The 21,758-nt window shown below is 38.2% G+C and overlaps 2 protein-coding genes and 1 non-coding gene across 3 annotated transcripts in view; 2 read left to right on the forward strand and 1 right to left on the reverse strand.

The window, feature by feature from the left end:
- LOC146146771 (uncharacterized) overlaps window positions 1–21,758 on the reverse strand; it is a 24,347-nt gene continuing 2,589 nt past the window's right edge. Inside the window, exons 4-24 of the mRNA XM_083387057.1 lie at window positions 18,022–18,181; window positions 17,840–17,957; window positions 17,486–17,642; window positions 15,944–16,116; window positions 15,224–15,366; window positions 14,758–14,813; window positions 14,637–14,688; window positions 13,704–13,858; window positions 12,587–12,644; window positions 12,224–12,260; window positions 10,989–11,868; window positions 10,490–10,669; window positions 7,567–7,696; window positions 5,080–5,147; window positions 4,591–4,657; window positions 3,524–3,606; window positions 2,564–2,743; window positions 1,788–1,920; window positions 812–1,125; window positions 390–523; window positions 1–169 (exon numbers count right to left, since the gene is read on the reverse strand). Of these exons, the coding sequence (XP_083243183.1) occupies window positions 46–169; window positions 390–523; window positions 812–1,125; window positions 1,788–1,920; window positions 2,564–2,743; window positions 3,524–3,606; window positions 4,591–4,657; window positions 5,080–5,147; window positions 7,567–7,696; window positions 10,490–10,669; window positions 10,989–11,868; window positions 12,224–12,260; window positions 12,587–12,644; window positions 13,704–13,858; window positions 14,637–14,688; window positions 14,758–14,813; window positions 15,224–15,366; window positions 15,944–16,116; window positions 17,486–17,642; window positions 17,840–17,957; window positions 18,022–18,181 (3,402 nt within the window). The 3' untranslated portion in view covers window positions 1–45. The remainder of the gene's footprint in view (window positions 170–389; window positions 524–811; window positions 1,126–1,787; window positions 1,921–2,563; window positions 2,744–3,523; window positions 3,607–4,590; window positions 4,658–5,079; window positions 5,148–7,566; window positions 7,697–10,489; window positions 10,670–10,988; window positions 11,869–12,223; window positions 12,261–12,586; window positions 12,645–13,703; window positions 13,859–14,636; window positions 14,689–14,757; window positions 14,814–15,223; window positions 15,367–15,943; window positions 16,117–17,485; window positions 17,643–17,839; window positions 17,958–18,021; window positions 18,182–21,758) is intronic.
- Trnat-ggu (transfer RNA threonine (anticodon GGU)) lies at window positions 15,059–15,133 on the forward strand. Its single transcript has one exon. It is a non-coding gene; the product is annotated as a tRNA-Thr (tRNA).
- LOC146146773 (transmembrane protein 45B-like) overlaps window positions 18,565–21,758 on the forward strand; it is a 4,745-nt gene continuing 1,551 nt past the window's right edge. The window contains exons 1-4 of the mRNA XM_083387718.1: window positions 18,565–18,668; window positions 20,423–20,526; window positions 20,716–20,892; window positions 21,348–21,527. Of these exons, the coding sequence (XP_083243844.1) occupies window positions 18,586–18,668; window positions 20,423–20,526; window positions 20,716–20,892; window positions 21,348–21,527 (544 nt within the window). The 5' untranslated portion in view covers window positions 18,565–18,585. The remainder of the gene's footprint in view (window positions 18,669–20,422; window positions 20,527–20,715; window positions 20,893–21,347; window positions 21,528–21,758) is intronic.

Genomic DNA, 21,758 nt, shown 5'->3' on the forward strand with positions numbered 1-21,758 from the left:
AATTTGGGTCACTGCAGCAACGCCCATAGGGGCATATAGCCCTGGTTAAATTCCAATAAATTTATCAGAAACCAAGCTGAGCTTGTCACATTGAATCACGCTGCCGATCACATCTTCAACAGTGATCTCTGCTGGCAAAATTCTCTGCAGTTTGTTAGCACCGTCGCGCCTAAAAAAGAATAATTGCCTGAGTTTGGCTTGAGCCAACAATAGAATCGTAAACTTCGGAGCATAATGGTTGGAGGTTGTAGTTAGACGTAATAAAAAAAATAAAGCCCATACAAAAGTTGGTATCATTTTAAACGTTTTCGAACATCGTCGATGTACTTCTGTATGGGCTTTGATAAACTTATAATCGTAAACATTTCAGCAACTGTCATGACACCTACCTTTCTATAGCACTGGCCAGGCTCTCGCGCAGCATTTCCTGGCAAAAGGACTTTAACGCCTTGGCCAGAACAACTTGGCACAGCGGCGCGCTTACTTCTGTTGTGATAGGGACGGAGGGGAACTTAACACCAACCTACAAATGGAGGGAGACAAGAATGATTTAACTATTATTTGTAATATATGCCGCATAATTGTTTTGGCCTTCATACACAACACGTGTTGCGAATTAACTTAAGTCTTGCCAATCTTTATTTTTATGTACGAATGGCAATTAGGCCCTAAATGAATGTTTTTAGTGAGTTATTAAATAAGTCACTGTCCACAAGCAAACCCAGTAAATCGTACGAGCGCGTTGCTAAAATAAATCGAGAGTTGTACCAGGCCATGTTATGTTGCAACTTAAGAATGAGCCTGAACCTACTTCTTTAGCTGCCATTTCCGCGGCCAGAATTTCCGGCGTTCGAAATTCGGGACAGTCCTTGGCATCAAAAGCGTCCGATTCCTGAACGAACTCCTGCTTGACGAACTTGGGCGGCGAGTAGCCCACTACATCTACTTCACCCTCATCGTTATTTGTAGCTTCGCGAAGCCCAGCATCGGCCAGTTGTTGCAGTAGGCCTGTATGCGCTGTTAGGGTTGGGGCGAGGTTAAGAGGTTTTACTTCTCCTGTTGCTGTTGTTGTAGCTTCTGAGCACTCGCTCGCTCTCGATTCGCTTCCTGCCCCGACCTCGTATTCTGCGCGCGGAACAGATGAGAAATAATTTGTTTTCCGGTTGTGTTTTAACCATACGGTGGTTACGTATTGTGAACGAAATTCAGTTCGTTAAGCTGGCTTCGATATATTTGGTATTTAAATTAAAAAAGTACCAGTAGCACCAGTGTTTGTTATTCTGGCTACGAAAAGGTCGCATTGGCTTTTTTTATTTTTTTGCCTGAAATATAGAAGGTAGCAGTAAAACATTGTTAGAATATTAAACTACAATGCCGGTATATTTGAGTTCGTTAAGCTGGCTTCACTATATTTGGTAACTTAAGTTAAGAACTAAAAAAAAAGTACCAGTAGCACCGGTGTTTGTTATTCTGGCTACGAAAAGGTTAGATTGGCTTTTTTTGCCTGAAATATATAATGTAGCAGTAGAACATTGCTAAAATATTAAATTGCAATTCGGTATATATGAGTTCGTTAAGCTGGCTTCAATATATTTGGTAATTTAAGTTAAAAAGAAGTAAAAAAAAAAGTACCAGTAGCACCAGTGTTTGTTATTCTGGCTACGAAAAGGTCGCATTGGCCCTTTTTTTGCCTGAAATATACAATGTAGCAGTAGAACATTGCTAAAATATTAAATTTTAATGCGTTACATTTTAAATCATGAAAGCAGTTCTTATATGGTACTGACCGTCTGTGAACACGGAGTATCCTCTTTTTAAAAACCAGTTTACAATAGAACGCTTGCTTGGCACATTTTGGTCCAGCTTCTTGGTTTGTTTGATGAACGCCAGGATTCTTTGAACCAGAGAAGCCCGTTGCCACTGCAGTGAAGTGTTTATGATTTTTTAATTTGTAGTGACTTAAGTCAATGACTTGACTTGAGTGCACTTAAGTCACTGTTTTGAAATGACTTGACTTGACACAAGTCGTTTTGGTAAAATGACTTGACTTGAATTAAGTTATTTGGACAAATGACTTGACTTGAAATGAAGTTATGGAGTCAAATGACTTTGGTTAAAACTAAGTGTTTTTATTTACCATTTTATTATAAAATTGAGCAATTTATCGCAGGTTTTGCACAAAAAACGATTAGATTGCTACAGGTTATTTTTTCGTTGATTTTTTTGCTGGTAATCGGACGAGTTTAGCTATTTTAATGGTCTATCGTTTTATTATATATTAGTGGTTTGACTGGGAGACGACTTCTTGTAATAATGACTTGAAATGGATTTGACTTGGTCAACTGATGACTTTTGCCTGGGACTATTTTTTCTAAAAGACTTGACTTAAACTTAAGTCATTTCAAATGACTTGTGTACAACACTGGTAATGGTAAGGAAAGGCTAAACAACCGTTATTGTTATGAAATCGCAGTAAAACCACTCAGCATGCCATAGCTGCGATTCAGCCGGCTATTTTACATTTTATCAGGTTGCGATAAAAAGAACGGGGGTGATCACTAACCTCGGCGGCTCGTTGCTTTCCGACATTCCACTCCAAAAATTCCGATTCGCTTTCGGCGGCGAAAGGCAGTTGCTGAACCTGGCGACCTTGTTGCACCAGCGGCACCAAAGCGCCAGCCAGTGGCATCGCATCTTCAGTCAGGTCCAACACCTTGTTTTTCATTATCGTGCAAGCAACCATCTGGACGCATTAAAAACGTATTACACACGGGAAGTAACGGTTTGAGGCAGCTCTTCCAGCTTGATTTTCTTTAAATGTTTTTACTTACGAGCGGGTTGCAATGTAGGATGAAAGTTAAATATCACAACAGGCCGTACAAAAATCAGTTGAAGAGTAAAAGACAAATATGAGATTGTTCGAACGACAACATTGGCGAGTAAAATGTAAATTGCTTTTAAACTTCTGCACGAATAGCGAAACGTGACAAAAGGGGCAAAGTTGGGTAACTTTCATTTGGATTTAAAATGTTTCAATGCAGAAATACTATTAATAAAATCAATTTGATTTAACAGGTAAAGCAGGGACTTCGATTCGTGGAAATATTTAGTCGTATCAAACTAAATTAGGAGAAATGTAGAAGCCCTGTACGTATTGTAAATCACACATTGTGTTCATCATGTGCATTGTACAATCATGTAGCTACATATAACGTCATGAATGTACAGACGATTGTTGTGTTATATAATATGGTAAGATTTAAATAAAACCATCAAGTTTGTAGAGCTCTTCTGGCAAGTAATTTTTTATTGCGACGTTTCGACGTCCGAAACAGGTCGTCTTCATCAGGGTAATAACACTGAATGCGTCAGAAGAGCTCTACAAACTTGATATTATGCCTATATATTAAATAAAAACATTTTGGGCGTAAATTATATTAGATCATTTAAAATTTGTTAGTTATACTTTGTAAGTACCGTCCTAAAAGTATTTCCGTTAAACACAGCAATGGGCGACGTATACCTTGTAGAATGGAAGGTTTTCCTTTGGTTTGGTTTGTATGTTTATTAGACTTAGTTGATCTTGCTTTCCAACATGCTTCAACACTGAATCTGCAAATTACGGTTTTTAGGGCGGATTTACAGTGAAGCAATGAAATCAATATTTTGGTGTCTAAACTGTCTTTTACATACTCGTTTGTTCAGATTAAATAAATGAGCAAAAGGTGCTTGTTAAGCAGACATAAATATTTTACTTTAAATGGTGGACATAGCACACACAACTTACTACAAAAAATCACTACTGTGAGGTTACATCGTAGTTTTGCAAAAATAAAAATATGTCAAACGATGACAGTCGACTTCTCTGTTAAAACAGAAGCAAATTGTTAAACTGTGTTTAAATTTCGGCCCGAAACAACGAATTGGTAATTGCCGATGGGTCGTATCATGAGTCTTGAGCACCCCATCCGTCAGAAATCAGTGCAGTTCTAAGCAAAAAGGTCTACGACAATCAGTGCATTCAAAGGATCAAAAAGTCCGACTTTTAGACTTTGAGGTCTTGGACAACGCACTAATTTGCATTAACAAATGTGCATAAGAAGATTAAGTTTAACAATACTTGACCCAACCAAACCCAAACGCTAACCAGCGCCCTAACCCAAATAATGTGCGATAATTTAATAATTATAACGCTTCAGGCCCCAGTACCTCAATTTGTGACGTAATAATCTTAAATACAATGGACGAGAAACCATCTTATGCCCATCCGAGTATGGGCTTTTTTCCCCAGCATTTAAAGAATTATTAAAATAACGCACATTATTTGGGTTAGGATTCGGGTTAGCGTTAGGGTTTAGGTGGGTCAAGTTACCTAAAGGTCCAAATCAGTACATTGCCAGGACCTCAAGGTCTAAAAGTCTAGACTTTTCTGCCATTGGATGCCCTGATTGTCGTAGACCTTTTTGCTTAGAAATGCACTGATTTCTAACGGATCGGGTGACCTTGAGTGAGTATATGAAACAGTGCGTGTGGTATGATAAATCTGAAGTGGCTTTGTTTTCCGCTGATTATTTTTTACCGAAACCTTACCTTTGCAAGATCCATCACTTTTTTGCTTCAGATGATCAGCACTGACTAACGCCAATTGTTGTTTGCCCTGCGTTTTTAAGGTAGCTTATGATTTTTTGGCCTTAAAAGGCTAATCGAAACAAGTGCAAAAGAGAAAGCGTCTTTTAACAAGGTTTCGAATTAACCAAAAGGTTTGTTGAATGCCTTTAGGCTGATGTGCGTATTAAAAAAGTATTTCAAAATCCTGACGCTTTTCCAAAGTTTTGTCATTTTTTTTGGAGTGTAGCTTGAAAGCTATGTGTCAAGTGAAGCAGTTAAAAACATTTTGTTAATGTTAACTTTTTTTATTAGGTTGAACATGGTATCGATACTGTTTTGTTTTTGAGTTATATTAAAAAAACTGTCCAGCGTTCCAATTTTAAGTCTTCGAATGTCTTTACATTTTTTTCCTAGAACTGTTCGTCGGGCAATATGACTAAATAAAAATAAAGTTAATTATCATCCACTTACCTGGCCGTCAGTTACAGTTGTAAGGACGAATTGTGGAGTTTTTTGCAGGGGTTTGGCCTGCTGTGTCCCTCCTAAAAAGCAAAGCGCATGATGTAGACAGATTGTATTGCGAGTTTTGAAACGAGTTTAACCGGAAATGACGTAGTGTCGCCGAACGCATTGATAAATGCAGGCCCCTATAAACTATTACTAAACAGTCACGACATTTTAGCCAACGGCTTAGCAACATGCGGTGCTAATTAAGGGAAGCATATAGCTTTACCAACAGTGTAACTAAACGCGGTGGTTAGTAGTGAAATTACACAGTTGCCTGAAGTAAAGAGAAAGGTAATATAAAGTCCGACAGCTTTTTACCATTAAAAGCAGGGTTACCATACCGTCCTTATTTCTAAGATTTGTCCTTATTTTTAAGGGCAGGTCTTAGAAAACCTAACTGTCCTTATTTCCGACTTGTGTCCTTATTTTGTCTTATTTACAACAACCACAGAACTTTGATCGTTTTCCTCTGGTAACCGGTGTTGTATAATATTCTAAAATTATGCTTTTGTGCCGAGATTTTATGACATTATAAATGAAAAGGTGCTTCCGCGGCGTACAAGTCTCAGGATTTTACTTCTAAGTGGTGAGATAAGTAGGGCAGTGGTACAGCAGTTTTGGCTGCTCTACCAGGATACAGCAGCTGACGACATTTTAGCAATAAACAGCAGTACAAGGTTACTGCTGTTTAGGCTGCTGCATAATGGGTGCGGCGAAGGCAGCATTGTTTGCAAAGAGGTTGGTAATTGGGAAATGGATGCGCAGTGCAATCGACACTTCGATTAAATAAGTAAAGCTATGAGCAGGGGTGGTGAACACTTCAATCGCGACCCACCGCTTGATCGCCACATTTCACCTGGTCGATCGCGTTATTTGTCGAATTTTTAAAATAGCCGTCAAGCAATACTAACAGGAGTAGACCAAAAACCAAACAATAAACCTTGATAAATTGCTGGAGCAAATTTTTTTTTTTTTTAAACGTTTTTTAAATGCTAATCTAATTTTTCGGTTGTCCTTATTTTTGTGTCCATGTCGATGGCAACCCTGATTAAAAGTTATGTAACAAAGGCGATTGTAAAGTGGGCAGATAGTATTTCAAGACAAGGTATCCTTACAAGATGATTCCTTTTGCGAGACCTTATTATTGTTTTTACTAGGTTGAAAGCAGACTTGGAAAACTAGACTTATTTCAGCTTTTCAAAATTAGATTAGAATTAGAGCATTTCAGTGCTTTCGAAGTTAGATTAGAATTACCGAATTCTTCAAAACCAAAATTTAAACTAAAATTACATTTAATTATTCATAATCAATTTAATTTAAATTGTAATAAGAATGTGAATGCTTATTATTTGTTGCATAATTTCGATAAGTAATAGCATAGCATATTCTTTTCAGAATGTAAAAATCAACTACCAGTCGATCCAACCAAACAGTATTTATTCGAATTCTTTGTTTCGACTAGGAGACCAAAAATGCCGTTGGACAAAGTAGCATTTTTTGTTAAATCCGAATTAGATTAAAACTAAAATTACGAGCACACAAGCAATTTAAAAACTAGATCAGAATTAGAATTAGCTGCATTTTTCACTAATTCATTGAATTAGAATACTATAACCACCCGGTTGGATTTGTTGTAGACGTTTGTAGCGCTCAAGTTAGGATAATTCGGGGCTTTGAAGCGTCTGTGTTAGAACATGTGTTAGAAATTTTATGCTTCAAGCGAATTGTGTTATAACTGGATACAGGTGAACAAGAATGCGCACACTAATCATGGTTTGGTATGAAAAATGATAACCAGGAACAGCATTATTAACCAGTACAGCAAACGTGTATAATTAAATAGATTTCCTAAACCGAAAAATAAAGCCATTCCCAACGTAATCGTACTTATGTTGAATTAACAATGCTTTAGAAACAATAAAAGTCTTTAATCTACTATTATTAACCGGGTAAAATATTATTAACCGGGTAAACTACTGCTATTAACCGGGTAAAATTTTAAACATTTATAATATACTAAACTGTAAGATAAAAAATCTGTAGTCTGCATCGCTTGGCAACGTTTCGTTATGGATGATTAGTCTGCACATTCGCTGTTCACCTGTATCCAGTTATAACACAGTCCGCTTGAAGCGTAAAATTTCTAACACATGTTCTAACACAGACGCTTCAAAGCCCCGACTTATCCTTTAACTTGAGCGCTACAAACGTCTACAACAAATCCAACCGGGTGCTATCTAGTTGTCAAAAGTCTGGTTGAAAGACTATAAATTATATCGTCTAACTCTGTGGGCTGATATTGTTATGTGAAAAAAGCAAATGGACCAATAAACAAAGTCGTTTCAGCAAATTCAATTCAAAATACCAAAAAGCGATTACAATAAGGAGTTAAAAATCTCTACCCACCAGTGGTGGTAATACCCTTGGATTTGGCGCTTTGGCAAAATTTACCTTGAGTTTTTTCCAGTTTAACTTGCACCGGTTTGTTGATACTGACTCCGGCGCCAAGCAGAGCTGTTTGCAGTGCCTTGAGGGAAACCAGCTGCTGCTGAGATAAGCCTTTTACCACTTTTCCTTCGGTCTGGCGAAACAAATATTTGAACAGTTAACGCGCCAGTGGTTCACAATATGTTGAACGCACGCAGTAACAGTTGTACGCTAAAGGTTTCCAGGTACGAGGGCAGCTTTCGGTTCCTAAGCGGACTTGCGTAAAGTTACAGCAAGTGTTATTATAGTACGGCTGCTGTAAGTAACATTAGCTCGTTGTCAAATTCATTCTACATATAAATAGTCTTCGGCTGGCAATGGAGGCGATATTTTATTAATATACTTTTGGCTTTACTATTAGTAAGTTAATTTAATTGAAGTGTTTTCTTCTAAAACCAGGAGGTAGACCGCGGCAGAAAACTTATTTGGTGGTTACGGCCAGAAAAGATTAAAAACCACTACTTTACGTGATACCTGATACGGATGACTGATATGTAGCGTTTTAAAAAGTCGATACGCTAGTATTTTTACATGGGCATGGCTTTGCTGGACAGAGAATCAGGATAATTGCATGGCCACAATGGGTTTGAAGCGTGTGTGACCTAAACACCAAATATTTGTGTCTAGGTTAAGTGTTTCAAAGAGCATTGTGGCTCGTCAACGCTCACAGGGAACGTATGTGTTTTTGCTTTGTATAAACACAAGTCTGGAAATCAAATATTTGGATAATGGGGCGTTTTATGTTTGTCAAAAGTGTTCTATAATTTCTTGTTTATTAGTTGGATCTCCTTAATGTGACAGGTTACCGCTTAGGACAGCAAAATGCGAATGTTTAGTCTAATTTTATTAAATTTGCAAGAGACACTTTACGACATTTTGTAAATCTATTTTAATGGCGACCAGCAAAACCTGTTTTAACCTGCAAAACATGTCAAAACCATCAAAATCGAAAAAAAAACGTACTTTGAAAACAACACTTTTGACACAAAAACAGCAGACGTGATGACTGAAGGGTGTAGTACTGTAGTATAGTGGTTCTCAAACTTTTTTTTCACGCCTTTGAAAAAGTTTGTTGTACTTTCTTGACAAACTCGGAAATGAAAATTTTATTAATTTTTACTAAAACTCGTACGCTAAAGCCAATTATTATTTGTTCGTTTAGAAAAATCAGATTTGGTTTTGCGTAATACTAAGTTCGAATGCAATTTTAATAATATCTGCAAGCATTTTATTACCGCCATAACGTTTAGAGTTAGAAACTGTTACGTTTTCACTGACACATTAATAACCTAAATCGGTTAATTGTCATCAGCCAAATCTCAGAGTTCTTATTATCATTAGGTTTTTTTTCAAATAGATCAATAGGGTCTTAGATTAGCGCGTTCTAGCTTTTACATAATCAAATGTTTTTATTGGTGGCATAAAAGTATTATTTCATGATGTAGTGACTTGCCTGTGTTCAACACGTTTGTGTTCACTGTGTTACCAATTTAACCGTTGGCTTATAATTTACACTGGTGATTCGTAATATGACCCTTCCATTTCTTTTGTGTTAATATTTACCGGCCTTTCTTACAATGGACGCTTTAAGATATTTCTCGCGTGACGCCAAAAGTGACCGTCTGGCGACGGGTTACAGTAGCGGTTTCCAAACTTTTCTAAATATTTTGCCTGGTGGCCCCGTTGCAATTATTTTGATAATTCGCGGCCCTATAAAACTCAAGGGTCAGTTGACCCATGTTTCTTGTACACTAGTGCGGTTACGAGTCTCTCTAATGTAACAACTTTCTGACTAATGCGAACGATTCGCTGAAAGAAGGTAGTACAACATAATAGATGCTCTATGATGTCAAGAGACATCATAAAACACGCTTTATTATAGAATAATAAAGTATAACTAAAGACTAATAATAATGAGAGATAATGTTTAAAAGACAGACTAATGTTTAAAAACATTCGCTAAAGCCTAATGTTAAAAAACTTAAAGACTAATGCGCCTTGCGGACGCTCCGAAACTATTGTACGGACCTAAGTTTGGAAACAGCTGGGTTGCACATAGACGTTTAAAATACTTGGCTAACTGACGGACGATTGAAATTATTGTTTGTAACAGTTATATTTTGTGTATATAAGCGTAAAAGCAGTTGGTTTTGCTCAGCCGTTAGACGGCAGACGCCGTAATAGGCGGTCTGGCTCGCTCACATTAAGTTTAAAACAAATATATGTTAATTGCTGCTATTTGATAACGTTTAAATTCACATTGTAGTGTAAACGGGCTTTTAGGCATAAGGCCCACTAAACAAGTCATGGTAAGGCATAACATAAACGAAACGAAATCAGTTAGCTCTTGGAAAAATTAACCGACGAACCAGGGCGTCGCGATGCACATTTGGATAAACTCTGGTGTAAAACATTTTTACGACTTATCATTATGATGGCAACCGACAGCACTAGAGATAGACCGATATATCGGTTTACCAATAATATCGGCCGATATTTTGCTTCTACCGATATATCGGTATCGGTAGATGTAGGCCGATACTTTGACCGATATTTTAGGACGAAAATATAATATAATTTTTCCTGACAACAAACAACTTACCCATTTTTGATATAAAAAAAATTGGTTTTAGCATCACGCCAAGTTAATATGCAAAATAATAGTTTAATAATTAATCAATAAAGGTATATATAAAAGCGTCATTTGGACATTTTCAATCAATTCAAGTTTTGAACATTTCCGAGGTACATAAAAAAATCGTTATGGTATCTATCGGGTTGACAAAATTGTAAAAAATCGTTTATCGGTATCGGTCCAAAAAAGTGATATCGATCGACCGCACCAAGGCACACTTCGAAAAAAAAACTCGGCCCTCCAGACACTTACTTTCGTTTTAACGGTGGCCGCTGGCAGCTGGTAGGGCTTTGCCGACTGATGCTTGTCGCTGACCAGAACCAAGCCCTGTTTCGTGTTCTTGACGATGAAGGATTTCGGTTGCGCGGTATGAGGGTGATTTGAGCCAAGCAATGGCCGACCTGCCGTTGGCACAATTGAGCTCGTGCCTAGAAAACACGTTGACGTTTAGTGGAAAAGATCAGAGAATGTGTACAACTTTTACCAAGCGCGGTCGTTGCTATTTGAAACGTTTCAAAGTTAGAAGCTTCAGGTCGAGTCAGAAACGTTTCAGTTAATTTGATATCGGATCGGCCACGATACCAGCCTAGTATCGGACAACTATCGATACTACCGCTCGTTGTGTATCGGCCCTGCACCTATATTTTCGGACATTCTACATAATATTAAAGAAAATCATGTTTATCATTTGAAACGTTTAAATAATTTTATTAAGTTTGTCCCAAAATGTCGATCGAATGAGTTATAAGGTTATGTAAGTGGTCGAATCGGGAGCTGGAAAGGTCATTTCGCAAACAGTTTCAATATTTTTACCCAAGGGCGCATATATTACTGCTGAGGCTAAACACCGGCAAACTAGCTGCGAAAAACAGGTCGTTAGAAAATATTTACCGTTGCTCGAAACGCCAGAGCTGTTCAGCAGAGTGGTCGATACAATCTTCTGACTAAGTGGGTCGGACGACGACCTTCTTTTTTCCGGCAAACTCAGTTTAATCTGTTTTTCCGGCACCACGCTAAGCACGACGCTGCCTGGCGAAAGCTGCAACTGGCGTTTACGGGGGCTGGCGCTTGAAAGCTGGACAGCAGACGACTGTCCGGCCCCGGGAATTGATATCCGCTTCAAAACAGTGTAGTTTTGCCCGACCTGTGCGCCCAACTTGGCTGCTTCACCAGCGGACGACTGCGAGCGACCGCGAAGTACGACAACCTGTTGTTTGGAGCCTCCACCACCGCGTTGCAGTACAACCAGCTTGCCACTGCTGTCGGCCGACTGCGCGATCACGGAGCCGCTGTCGGCCGACACCGACCTCGGGCGACCAGCGTCGGCCGTCGCGCCTGTTGTTGCGCCTTTGGACGTCAGCGGTTTTGGACTGGCAGTCAGTATCACGCAAGTTTTGGAGCGCACCGGCGTGCCTGGCAGTGATAGGGACTTGGCGGGTGTGCCTGTTGGAGTTACGACGCCGCTGTTACTGCTACTGCTGTTGTTTGTGGTGTTTGTGGTCGGTGGTGTATTTTGGGAGGCGGCTTGGGTGGCGTGAGGTGATTGCGATTCGCTCGCTTCGGTGTTTGTTGCGTCTAAAGGCGCCCCGAGCTCGACTTTGACCTCTTTCGGCGAAGGTTGTGGCGTATCGCTGAAAAGGTAAATAGCAGTTTAGCGTTTAAGTCAGTGCAACGTATGTGTATGTAATCGCCTATCAGTTCTGCTGCGTGCATTGCACAGTAAAATATACTGTCTGAAAAGGTTAACATCAGTTTAGCGTTTGGGCCACTATAACATAGCTCTTTTTGTGCGCTAATCAGTTGTGCTGCGTGCATTGCACAGTGAAACAGAGGTACGTTGTTTACTTGTCGACGCAAACACTAGTAGCGAAAGTAGAACAAAAATACACATGGTGAGTCAGTTGACCTTGAAGGTATATGCAAAAATATTGTCGCGAAAAATGCTTAGAACAGGTTAAGAGTATAGTGTTCATGTTTGCCTCTTACCTTTTTGAAGTTTCTGTTTCTTCTATGACTTCGTTAGCTGAAATATCATATCAGAGAGAATATATTTTATTTGCACAGCATAATATGTCTTCCGTAATAGGTTAGAACATAGGTTAAGAATGATAACACTATATATTTCATTATTTCGATTGTGAATAGAACATCACTTATTTTACATAAAATTACTAAGTTTATTAAACTTTAAAACTGTTATAGCTCGTGTCGTGGCAATCATTGTACTTGAAGCCTGCGCTTTGTTGTCGCGCTTTTATATATTTTGCCCTACAGTGAGCACTTGATATATTTTGGTTGATATTTTGATAGCTGTAACAACACTTTGAAAACTAACATATTACCACCAACCTGATAAAGATACGTCATCCAATTCTTGGTCTGACAAGTCTTCTATCAAGCACTTTTTCTGATCAAGAAAAACAATGATTAACCAGTTGTTACTTAGTCCTATGCCCTACAGCCGGGATAATAGCGTAGAAGTTAGATTTGAAATGTAAAGGCAATATACAAAGAGGACTAGCAACCAGGGTGAAGGTTGTGGCAATCCTGGGCCGAGCTTGAGACCAAATATGGCGTCGGTTCGGAGTTCGATTAATTACAATCTGGTAAGGTCGGTAACTTCATACGTTAAATTACCCTTAGAAGAACGGCTATTGTTAGGCCGTCGCAAGGTAAAAAGTTAAAAACAGTTGAAAAAGATAGAGGAATAAGGCGGCACTGTATAAAGTATAACAATTTTATTGAATTCTCGTCAAGCTTTTGCACAACCGTGCTTCATCAGGTCAAAGTAAACTTTAAAGCTTTGTCGAGAATTCAATGAAATTTGTCTTTACACAGTGCCATTTTATTCCTCTATTTAGAACAGTGGTTCAAAAATTGTGGGCTCGTCGCCCAGAAGTGGCCCAGAAGTGACCATTTTAAAGTGGGCCATAGAGCTATTTGAAAATGTTGCAACTAAATTTGTTTTGTTCTACTTAAAAAATTGTTAGTCTAAAACAATATATAGAAACGAGTTCTTTTCCATAGTTTTGGCTATTTATGAACTATATAGGTAAAGGCAATATCTCACGAATTATGCTTTTTATTTGCTACGCAGTTAGCACGGCAGTTTACTTGAAATTCAAATTGTTGTCAAAGAGATATTTAACTTCAATCTAAAAATGAACCGGATGTAAAAAGGATTATTTGTATGTTTTAGAATCAATACATTTATTGAAGAAGTGTCCGACTATGTAGACGTAAATTGCAGACTTTTGCTATATGTATATCAGGCAGGTTGAAATATCTTATTTAGATGAAGGTCTAAAGTGCATATCAAAAAGGTTACGGCACATGGTGGGCCACAAACTGTTTTATAAAAAAATTAGGCTACGAAATTAAAAAGTTTGGGAACCACTGATTTAGAACTAGACATACACGGCCATTTAAGACTAAAAAAGGTAAGCGCCCGTTTACGCAAACTTACAGCTTCGTGGATCCCGTTCGTATCTTCTTGATCAGCCAAAGCACAACTGTCACCCCTTCTTCGTCGTGTTTTCTTCTCACTGACGAGCGCCACTTGCGTGTCCGTCTTTTCACCTTCTGAAGGTGATTCTGGCAAACTGCCTTGTGGTTTACCATCTGTAGCCAAAGGTTAATAAAACTTAGTTGACAACGTAAGCCAGTGGTTCTTAACCTTTTTTCTTTCGTGGCACATTTTCGTTGCACAAAAATTCTGTGGCCCCAAAATTTTTTATGAAAGAACAAACTATAAAAAAGGTTTATATCAAAAACAGCGAAACATATACCAATACATTTACATTTCATTTACATTCCTTCTCAATTCCTCCCCAAGCCATTATTCCAGTAAAATTAGGTATAGTGACACAAATGAAACTATCCTTCAATAAATCTAGCTTTTTTAAATTGGTCTGTGACCTACTTAAACTGTTTCCTTTGCCTACCAGTGAGCCATGGCCCACTGGTTGAGAACCGCTGACATAAGTAAATACGATAAACTGTGTCGGAGGAATTATGAGAAAGGCGTTGCGTTCCATTAAGTGGTAAACTAAAAAGCACAAAGGTAAAGGCGACACCTTCTTTTCAGGAATATGAGAAAATATAAAAACAAACTAAATTTGGATATCAGTTAAAATGCTTAGCCATGCCACAATTATCCGCAAATAGGGTTATAAAGGCAAATGCAACATTTTGACTGAAATAATCATTTAAATAAAAACGGAAAAGTTAACGGCGTAATATGCCTGTAAAGGTAAAAAACAGCTTCAGAAGGGCTCGATCACAGTTGTTAAACACGTATATGTGTGTGTATCTTTCATTGAATGCTATAGTAAAGGGTTACAATCGTTAGCATCTATAATGCCACAGCTCTATTTAATTTAAGTTAATATTTAAATACCTAAACTTGACGAGGCATCATTTGCGTTTTCTGCGACATTTTCTTCCGATTCCTGTAAAACAACATTTACGAATGTTTTCCAAAATTAATATATAAGAAGTCAAAATCAAAGTATGTTTACCATGGGTTCGGCTTGGGAGACGCTCCCGTCAAACTCCTTTTCGTTCACATCTGCATCTGCAAAAGGATAAATAGATTTGCACGGGAAAAAGCCATCGTAGTTCAACACTGATGTGGAGTAAGTCTAACGTGGTGTAAGCCGTAATCGTTGGTCAAAAAGGGCCAGATCACAGTAATTAACACACATATGTATGTGCATGAATGATATCGTACAGTAGATCTCCTTCAATATGAAGTTGCTTATACCTACAGTATGTAGCAAGCATTGGCGTAGGGTTGTTTCTCGACTCGCTCCTCTCTGAGCCTGTGTAGCTCAGTTGGCAGAGCGACGGTCTCGGTATGGCCGGAGGTCGTGAGTTCGAACCTCACCACAGGTTATATGTTTTTCTAGCCTGTCCTGCTTGTATCATTGATCGACAGATTCGGTGAGTCTGCAATGGCTTTCGGTGTAGTAGTGCTGTACTTACCCGCTTTATTCTGTTTATTCTCAAGCTCCTTGTCAGAAACAGGTTGATTCAGGAAGCGATCAATTCTTAAGTCGATGGTGCTTTGGTCAAGTTCGACATTGCACACAGTCTCGGCTCCAAGCGTCTGGAGGCCGGTGTAAGTCCTAAAGAAATAACTAAAAAGGTAAAACGTCATACGAAATTAAGAGGTTAAGTTTAAAGGAATAGGCAACTATAGGACGTGCAATTACACTCTAGTCTGCGTTTGTATGGGAGTAGTCGAATTTGATGAGTAGTTAGATCGGTGAGTAGTCGGGTTCGGATGTTAGGTGATTTGGGTGAGTAGGTCGGTTAGGTGAGTAAGTGGTTAAGTTAGTTGAGTAAACGAGTTATTTGACTAGTTTATTTTGTCGATTAGTTGTTAATATTTTGCACATTAGGTTTGCCATAGTACACCGAAATTATTTTATTGAAACTACACCGAAAGTCATTGCAGACTCAACGAATTTGTCGACCAATGATGCAAACAGGCAAAGCTAGAAAAACAACTAGCCGGCAGTGAGGTTCGAACTCACGACCATCGACAGATTCGGCGAGTCCGCGATGGCTTTCGGTGTACTAATGATTCGTAGGCCGTAATCGTTGGTCAAAAATCAGCTTCAGAAGGGCTAGATCACAGTTGTTAACACACATATGTGTGTGCAAGTTTCATAGGTTTCCCATATTGACAAGTTATATTACCTGTCAAGCCTCAAGTTGTGAATAATGTCGACCCGACGATTTCTCGGGTCGCAAAAGTGGAGCTGACAGCGAATCGGGAATTCCCCCCAGCCTCTCCTGGTCAGATGGAACGGCGCCTCGGTGACCTCTACAAGGTCATTCGGTCTGTAGCTCGGATGAAGGAAAAACCAAACCTTACAAAAATATGTCGAACTGTTCTAACGTGCTAACAGGGCTTGCATGTTACTAAAACAATCGTAACGACTGTTAATCCGGGGTAACACTAGACAAGTGGTTCTTAACCGGGGGTTCGCGGCACTCTAGTGTGCTATTTTAACACTCAAGGGTGCCGAGATATATTTCAAATTATTTAGTATTCCAATTTTCGCTCTATTGGTGAGCTTCTTAAAACAATTTTTTGGGTACGATAAAACGGCCAAACATTAGAAAGGTTTTGTTCAACCTTATTGCACAGTTATTGTGCTGTTTCAATCTCATTTATTGCACCGTTACAGTTAACCATTAAGCCAAAATACGAGCAAGGGTGTCGCGAACTATTTATAACTTCTGTAGGGTGCCGCAACCTAAAAAAGGTTGGGAAAAAAAAACTAAAAAATACGAGAAATTACCTCGTGCCCAGTTTGTAAAATAGATCGACGGGCGCATGATTTGCGTTGACAGGATATGGCGCGCGGGCCGTATGTTGCCCATTGTGTAAACTCTGTAAAGGGTTGTGCAACCTGCCGTCCGCAGAACGAAATATGTGGCAACAGGCAGTCTTCCGTTTTAGACCCGTGACACTCCGGGTAGTTTGAAGTCCGGTTTAAATAAAACTTCAAATCGCACTTTTAAAAAAAAAAAAAAAAAAAAAACGAACTTCCCTTATCGACCGGTACTGACTAATAAAAATGGAGAATGGACTGTAAGGTTACTACCAAGTCAGTTTAGGGTGAATTTGGTCGATGTGAATTGCTTTTGGTACACGGTCTTATCTGCACTCTGATTAAAATCGAGCATAGCTTGGGGTAATTTCGGTAATGGTAAATTGCTATTCTTAAGTCTGGTTGTTGTTTCAATGCGAAAGAGTTGATTGTTGGAAACACCTAAAATGTTAGAATATGACGTTTTGGCTTAGAACTTTTAACGCTCAAAAGTTAAACAAAACCTTTATGTGACACGCAAAATAGATGTGATACAAAGTACGTAGGATATCTGTCAATATTAAATGCTCCTACAAACGTTGGTTACTACTTGTTGTCAATCGAACTAGTTAGTAATCGCACGATTTGTCATTTGTCGCTTTATAAGGAATCTGTTTCACAAGATATGTCAGTATCCTGATGAAGGCGTTCTGTATAGGACGTCGAAACGTCGATTGATTATATACTACTGCTCGATGAGCAACACTCGGTCATACATTATGCCTGTCAGCAATAGCTCATTTCTAGAAACGTTGCTTTAAACAAGCTATCAATCGAGTAAAACACGCTTTTTGTACACCTGCACATCGTTAGGCATTAAATGTTACATTGAACAGGGTAAACTTTAATTTAAGGTTGATACCTTTCGAACAAAGTGGTCAATCCTGGGTTCATCTTTACTGCCGCGCACATACACCATCCACTTGTGCGTCGACTTGTCATTGCCTTCCCTTTTGTCAGGCGGGATGTACTTCGACACATTTCCTACGATTACCGTCTTCTTAATTCTGTGACGGGCCCTGCGCGAGCAATATGGCATGCGTGTCAGCTGGCAGCAACGCAACATGCAAACCACATTAATCTTTCATAGTAGTCTTTAGAAAAATCGCCCGAGGCCAAAAGGCGGCGTTAATCACTGGGTTGACTATTGCCAGGCGTTGCGCCAGGATGGCGGTTTCTTACCGCAGTTTAAATGTATTAGATTATCAGCCATTACCCGATGTTACTTTGGTTGTTGTTTGCCGGTAAAGAGGTTGTAGATTTTTTCGGCGTTGCATCTTGCATTTGAGCATCGCTTGTGATGTTTTTCGTGTCATTAATTTTCGTCTCTGCACCTGCAACAGTTAATTGGTTCAGATAATATGAATTGACCTAATAAAAAAGCTTATTGAAGATTACCTGTAGCAGCATCGTTTGGGCAGGGCAGGGATTCTTCAATAAGGGCTTCATCAACCACAGAAGCTTGGTGAAGTTCATTTACAGACTCCTTTTGATCTTTGATATTATCTACTGGAGAATTTTTGCTCAAAACTGATGTAACAGCTTTTCGCAAAATGTTCTGAAATGTAAAATATTATCTTACATTGCCTTGGTATCAACAATTTAAAGATCAAGACATAAGTGCAGAAATAGGCTTATTACCATATGACATTCATGCAAATAATAAGTAGTATTCAGCTTTTGTTAGTTTTCAAATTGGAACACTAGTCTATATTTTAAAGTTTTATAACATTCTTATTGTGATATAGTTGACACTGAATGTGTTTCACTACATGCATAGAGCTGGCCACGTTAATCATCCTTTTACCAACCTCATGAATAATTTGTTAGCCAAACCCCTAAAACCTTTTAAAGGTAGACTAAAATGCAATGCTTTTTAAGTATGTTGGAAAGATAGTAAGGTAAGACACATGTATAACAACCTTGGTTATTTTTAGAAATCTTAGGTTTTATGATAAAATAATGGGAAGTTTTGCAGGGCATGCGTTGCCAGGAACGTTTTTTATATTATTTGGTATCTGGCTGACAGCAAGGTCGTCATACAAGTAAGTGAATTGATTGCAGTTATTTAGTCTGAACTGTTTTATGTATTAATTTTCAGTATGGAAAAGTTGTTTTTGCATTTAGGATAATTGAAAAACACAATTGTTAACAACATTCCTCGCCATTTTACAGTAAACCCTGTATTAATCATGTTGTTTATTGATTTTGTTACCTATATCACAATATTATTATGGACTCCAGCCTTACGATCAAAATTAGAACAACACTAATGTCGTAATAAAACACAATTCGGAATAAGGCCTAATATATGTCGGAATGAGACCTAAATGGCCAGTATAAGGACTATACACTGTTTATCCTAACCCAACACCTCAAACCCAACGCCTAGCTTTATCACTAACTCCCCTAATAATTTAAATTAGAATTTTAGGCGTATTTTGACCATTTAGGTCTTATTCAGAGTCTTATTCAGACAATTTTAGATTTTATTTTGCAGGGTTATTACTCCAAATTAGGCCTTATTATGTTGCTGGTCTTAATACTGTGGTATTATAGATCAGGGGCGTGCAACCTGCGGCCCGCGGAACCGAAATATGTGGCCCGCGGTGTGCTTTGATTTTTGGCCCGCACCATTTAACATTCAGGTAACTGTTAAAATTAGACTTCCTGAATGTTCCTTAGTCTAGGTCGCCTTATATAGCATGTAAATTTTCAGTTTATTAGAATTAGAATATAATGGACCTGCTAACATATTAGAATAGAATGTGACCTGCTAACAAAATAAAACTACAAAATGTGTTTTGGATGCTGTTGCGGAAAGTGTACAACTTTGTGTGAAAGTGAATTGCACTGAGCGCTGCAATATTTTTGTTCTTGAAATGCTTTCGAATAGCTACTTATGGCCATGTAAAGATAGCATGTTAAAAATGTCCGTTTGTTCTTTGGCGCTCATATGAAATGTTATTGTTTTACATTCAATTTCAATGATCATGTGAGTTGTAAAAAAAAGAAACAAATTTCTCTCTGCGCAGCCAAAAAGTATTTTTTTTACCGCGAACATCTCAATCTAAATAAGTTTCCACAGCTGAGAAAATTTGTCGCATTTAAGGTGGCATTGTTCGGTTCAACGTACGTACGTGTGTGACCAAATTTTTTTGTGGTAGTCACTAACACAGTGGTAGGCCAACTGTGGACCGCGAGTTATTTTTGAATAGCTTGGTGTTATCATGTACCGTAGTTGTTGGCCGCATGATAGCCGTACATTCATTGCACTTTATTTTAACAATTGGTGTGGCATATAATGTTTTAAATTGGCTCAGCTTGGAAAGACCCACATGCCAAATGTGGTCTTGTGAGCCTGTAAAACTATATTTTCTGCCAACTTTAACTCTAAACGCAAAATTTTCGCGCTTCGCGCGTATATTCTTTTTTTATATAATGTTTTATATTATAGCATGGTAGTGTTTTGGCCATTAAGCGCCATACAATATTTCACCTTAAAACCAAATATCCCCCAGAATTCGCCACTGTTTTCGTGGTGGTTTTACGTAGTGGGCCTTTAAGTAGCTCTGAAAAGGTTACTTTGGGCCGCAACAAAATGTTTGCCGACGACTGCACTAACAGGTAGACGATGAGATATGCAAGTGGCCCGTGGTCTAATCCGAATACAGATATTTGGCCCGGCAGTATGAAAGGTTGCACGCCCCTGTTATAGATTATTATAATTTGGATATTGTTGCTCTATTTATTTTGCTAAACAACATTATTTCAGTAATAACACTAAGTTTATTACTAGACATTTTGCTTCGCTAAGAAAAACAAATCAACAAAAGAAAAGGTGCTGCAGGTGTAATGTGGTATTGTTTGAGGGAATAACAAAAGTCTTCTTATCTGCTATTGGTATGTATAACCAACATCAAATTAGAGTTGTTATTTTGCATAACTTTTATAGTAAAAAACATACTCCAAAAAATCTAAAACACTAATAAATTGAGATTATCTGTGTCACACAGGCTCAGTCAGGTCAACACAATAGATAAATACAATAGATTAAATACCCTATTAAATGTGTCTCTTATCCAAATGCAGGATTTCTTATGGAGCAAGTTACCAACAATGGGCCTGAATTTCATATTATGAACCCAAATAAACCAACAGAATTCCAAATGGGTAACAACTGGTCTCACTGCACAATGTACACATTCTTTATCTTTGCCGGAATGGCAGATATTCTTGTGGTATATTTTCCAAAAGGAACACCTAAAGGTTGGTTAAACCAGTTAATTGTAGCTCTAAGAAAATCATTGTTTGATAAGATCCAGTTAGAATCATATACTGAAATATAATATTATTTTGGAACACAATACACAGGTTTCTTTCGTAATTTCTGTTGTGGTCTCACTCCGTTTACTTTCCTTAAGGCAGTAATTGCGTATGCGCATTTCACAGTCACGTGATTCATTAATTGTACCGCATTTATTTACTGTTTTGCCTGTGGTGATTACTATTCATCTGTGCTATGTAAATTGCTAATTATCCAAGCTATAAATGCTTGTTTCATTTATTCGTTACTCCCTTTCTATTTTACTCCTCGAGCGAACAATACAAGAAATACAACAATTTAAATGAAAAGATTAAAGCCGTTATATTCGAATATTTAGTGTTGCACTTAAATATAGTTACGGGGTCTTATTCTACAGCCATGAGAATTTGTTTTTTAGGTTCTTCGGATTTTATGATGAGCCTTGCCTTGTTTGTGGAAGGCTATCTGTTTTATTTTCACACTCACGGAAGAGAAGAATTGGATGTACGCCTTCATATGCTTCTGGTGCTTGCAATATGGACAGGGGCCTTTGCAATGCTACTATTGGCTGCTTTTCACGACGAGAAACTTCCACAAAGTAAGGCTGGTCACCAAAAACTATCTTGCTTTTAATGTATATATAAAATGTATATATATATCACATATATATACATGTACATGGCTTTTTTGTGATGTTATATTTAACCTATTAGACAAATTCACCAAAATAGTTAGCATTTTTCTCAATTTGCAAAAATAAAACATTAAACCAATTTAAATACATCAATGGTTAATTAAACATGGCTTTAGGTAAGCATTTCCAACTGGT

Source organism: Ascidiella aspersa, chromosome 4, assembly GCF_963924565.1.
Source record: "Ascidiella aspersa chromosome 4, kaAscAspe10.2, whole genome shotgun sequence".
Classification (NCBI taxonomy): Eukaryota; Metazoa; Chordata; class Ascidiacea; order Phlebobranchia; family Ascidiidae; genus Ascidiella; species Ascidiella aspersa.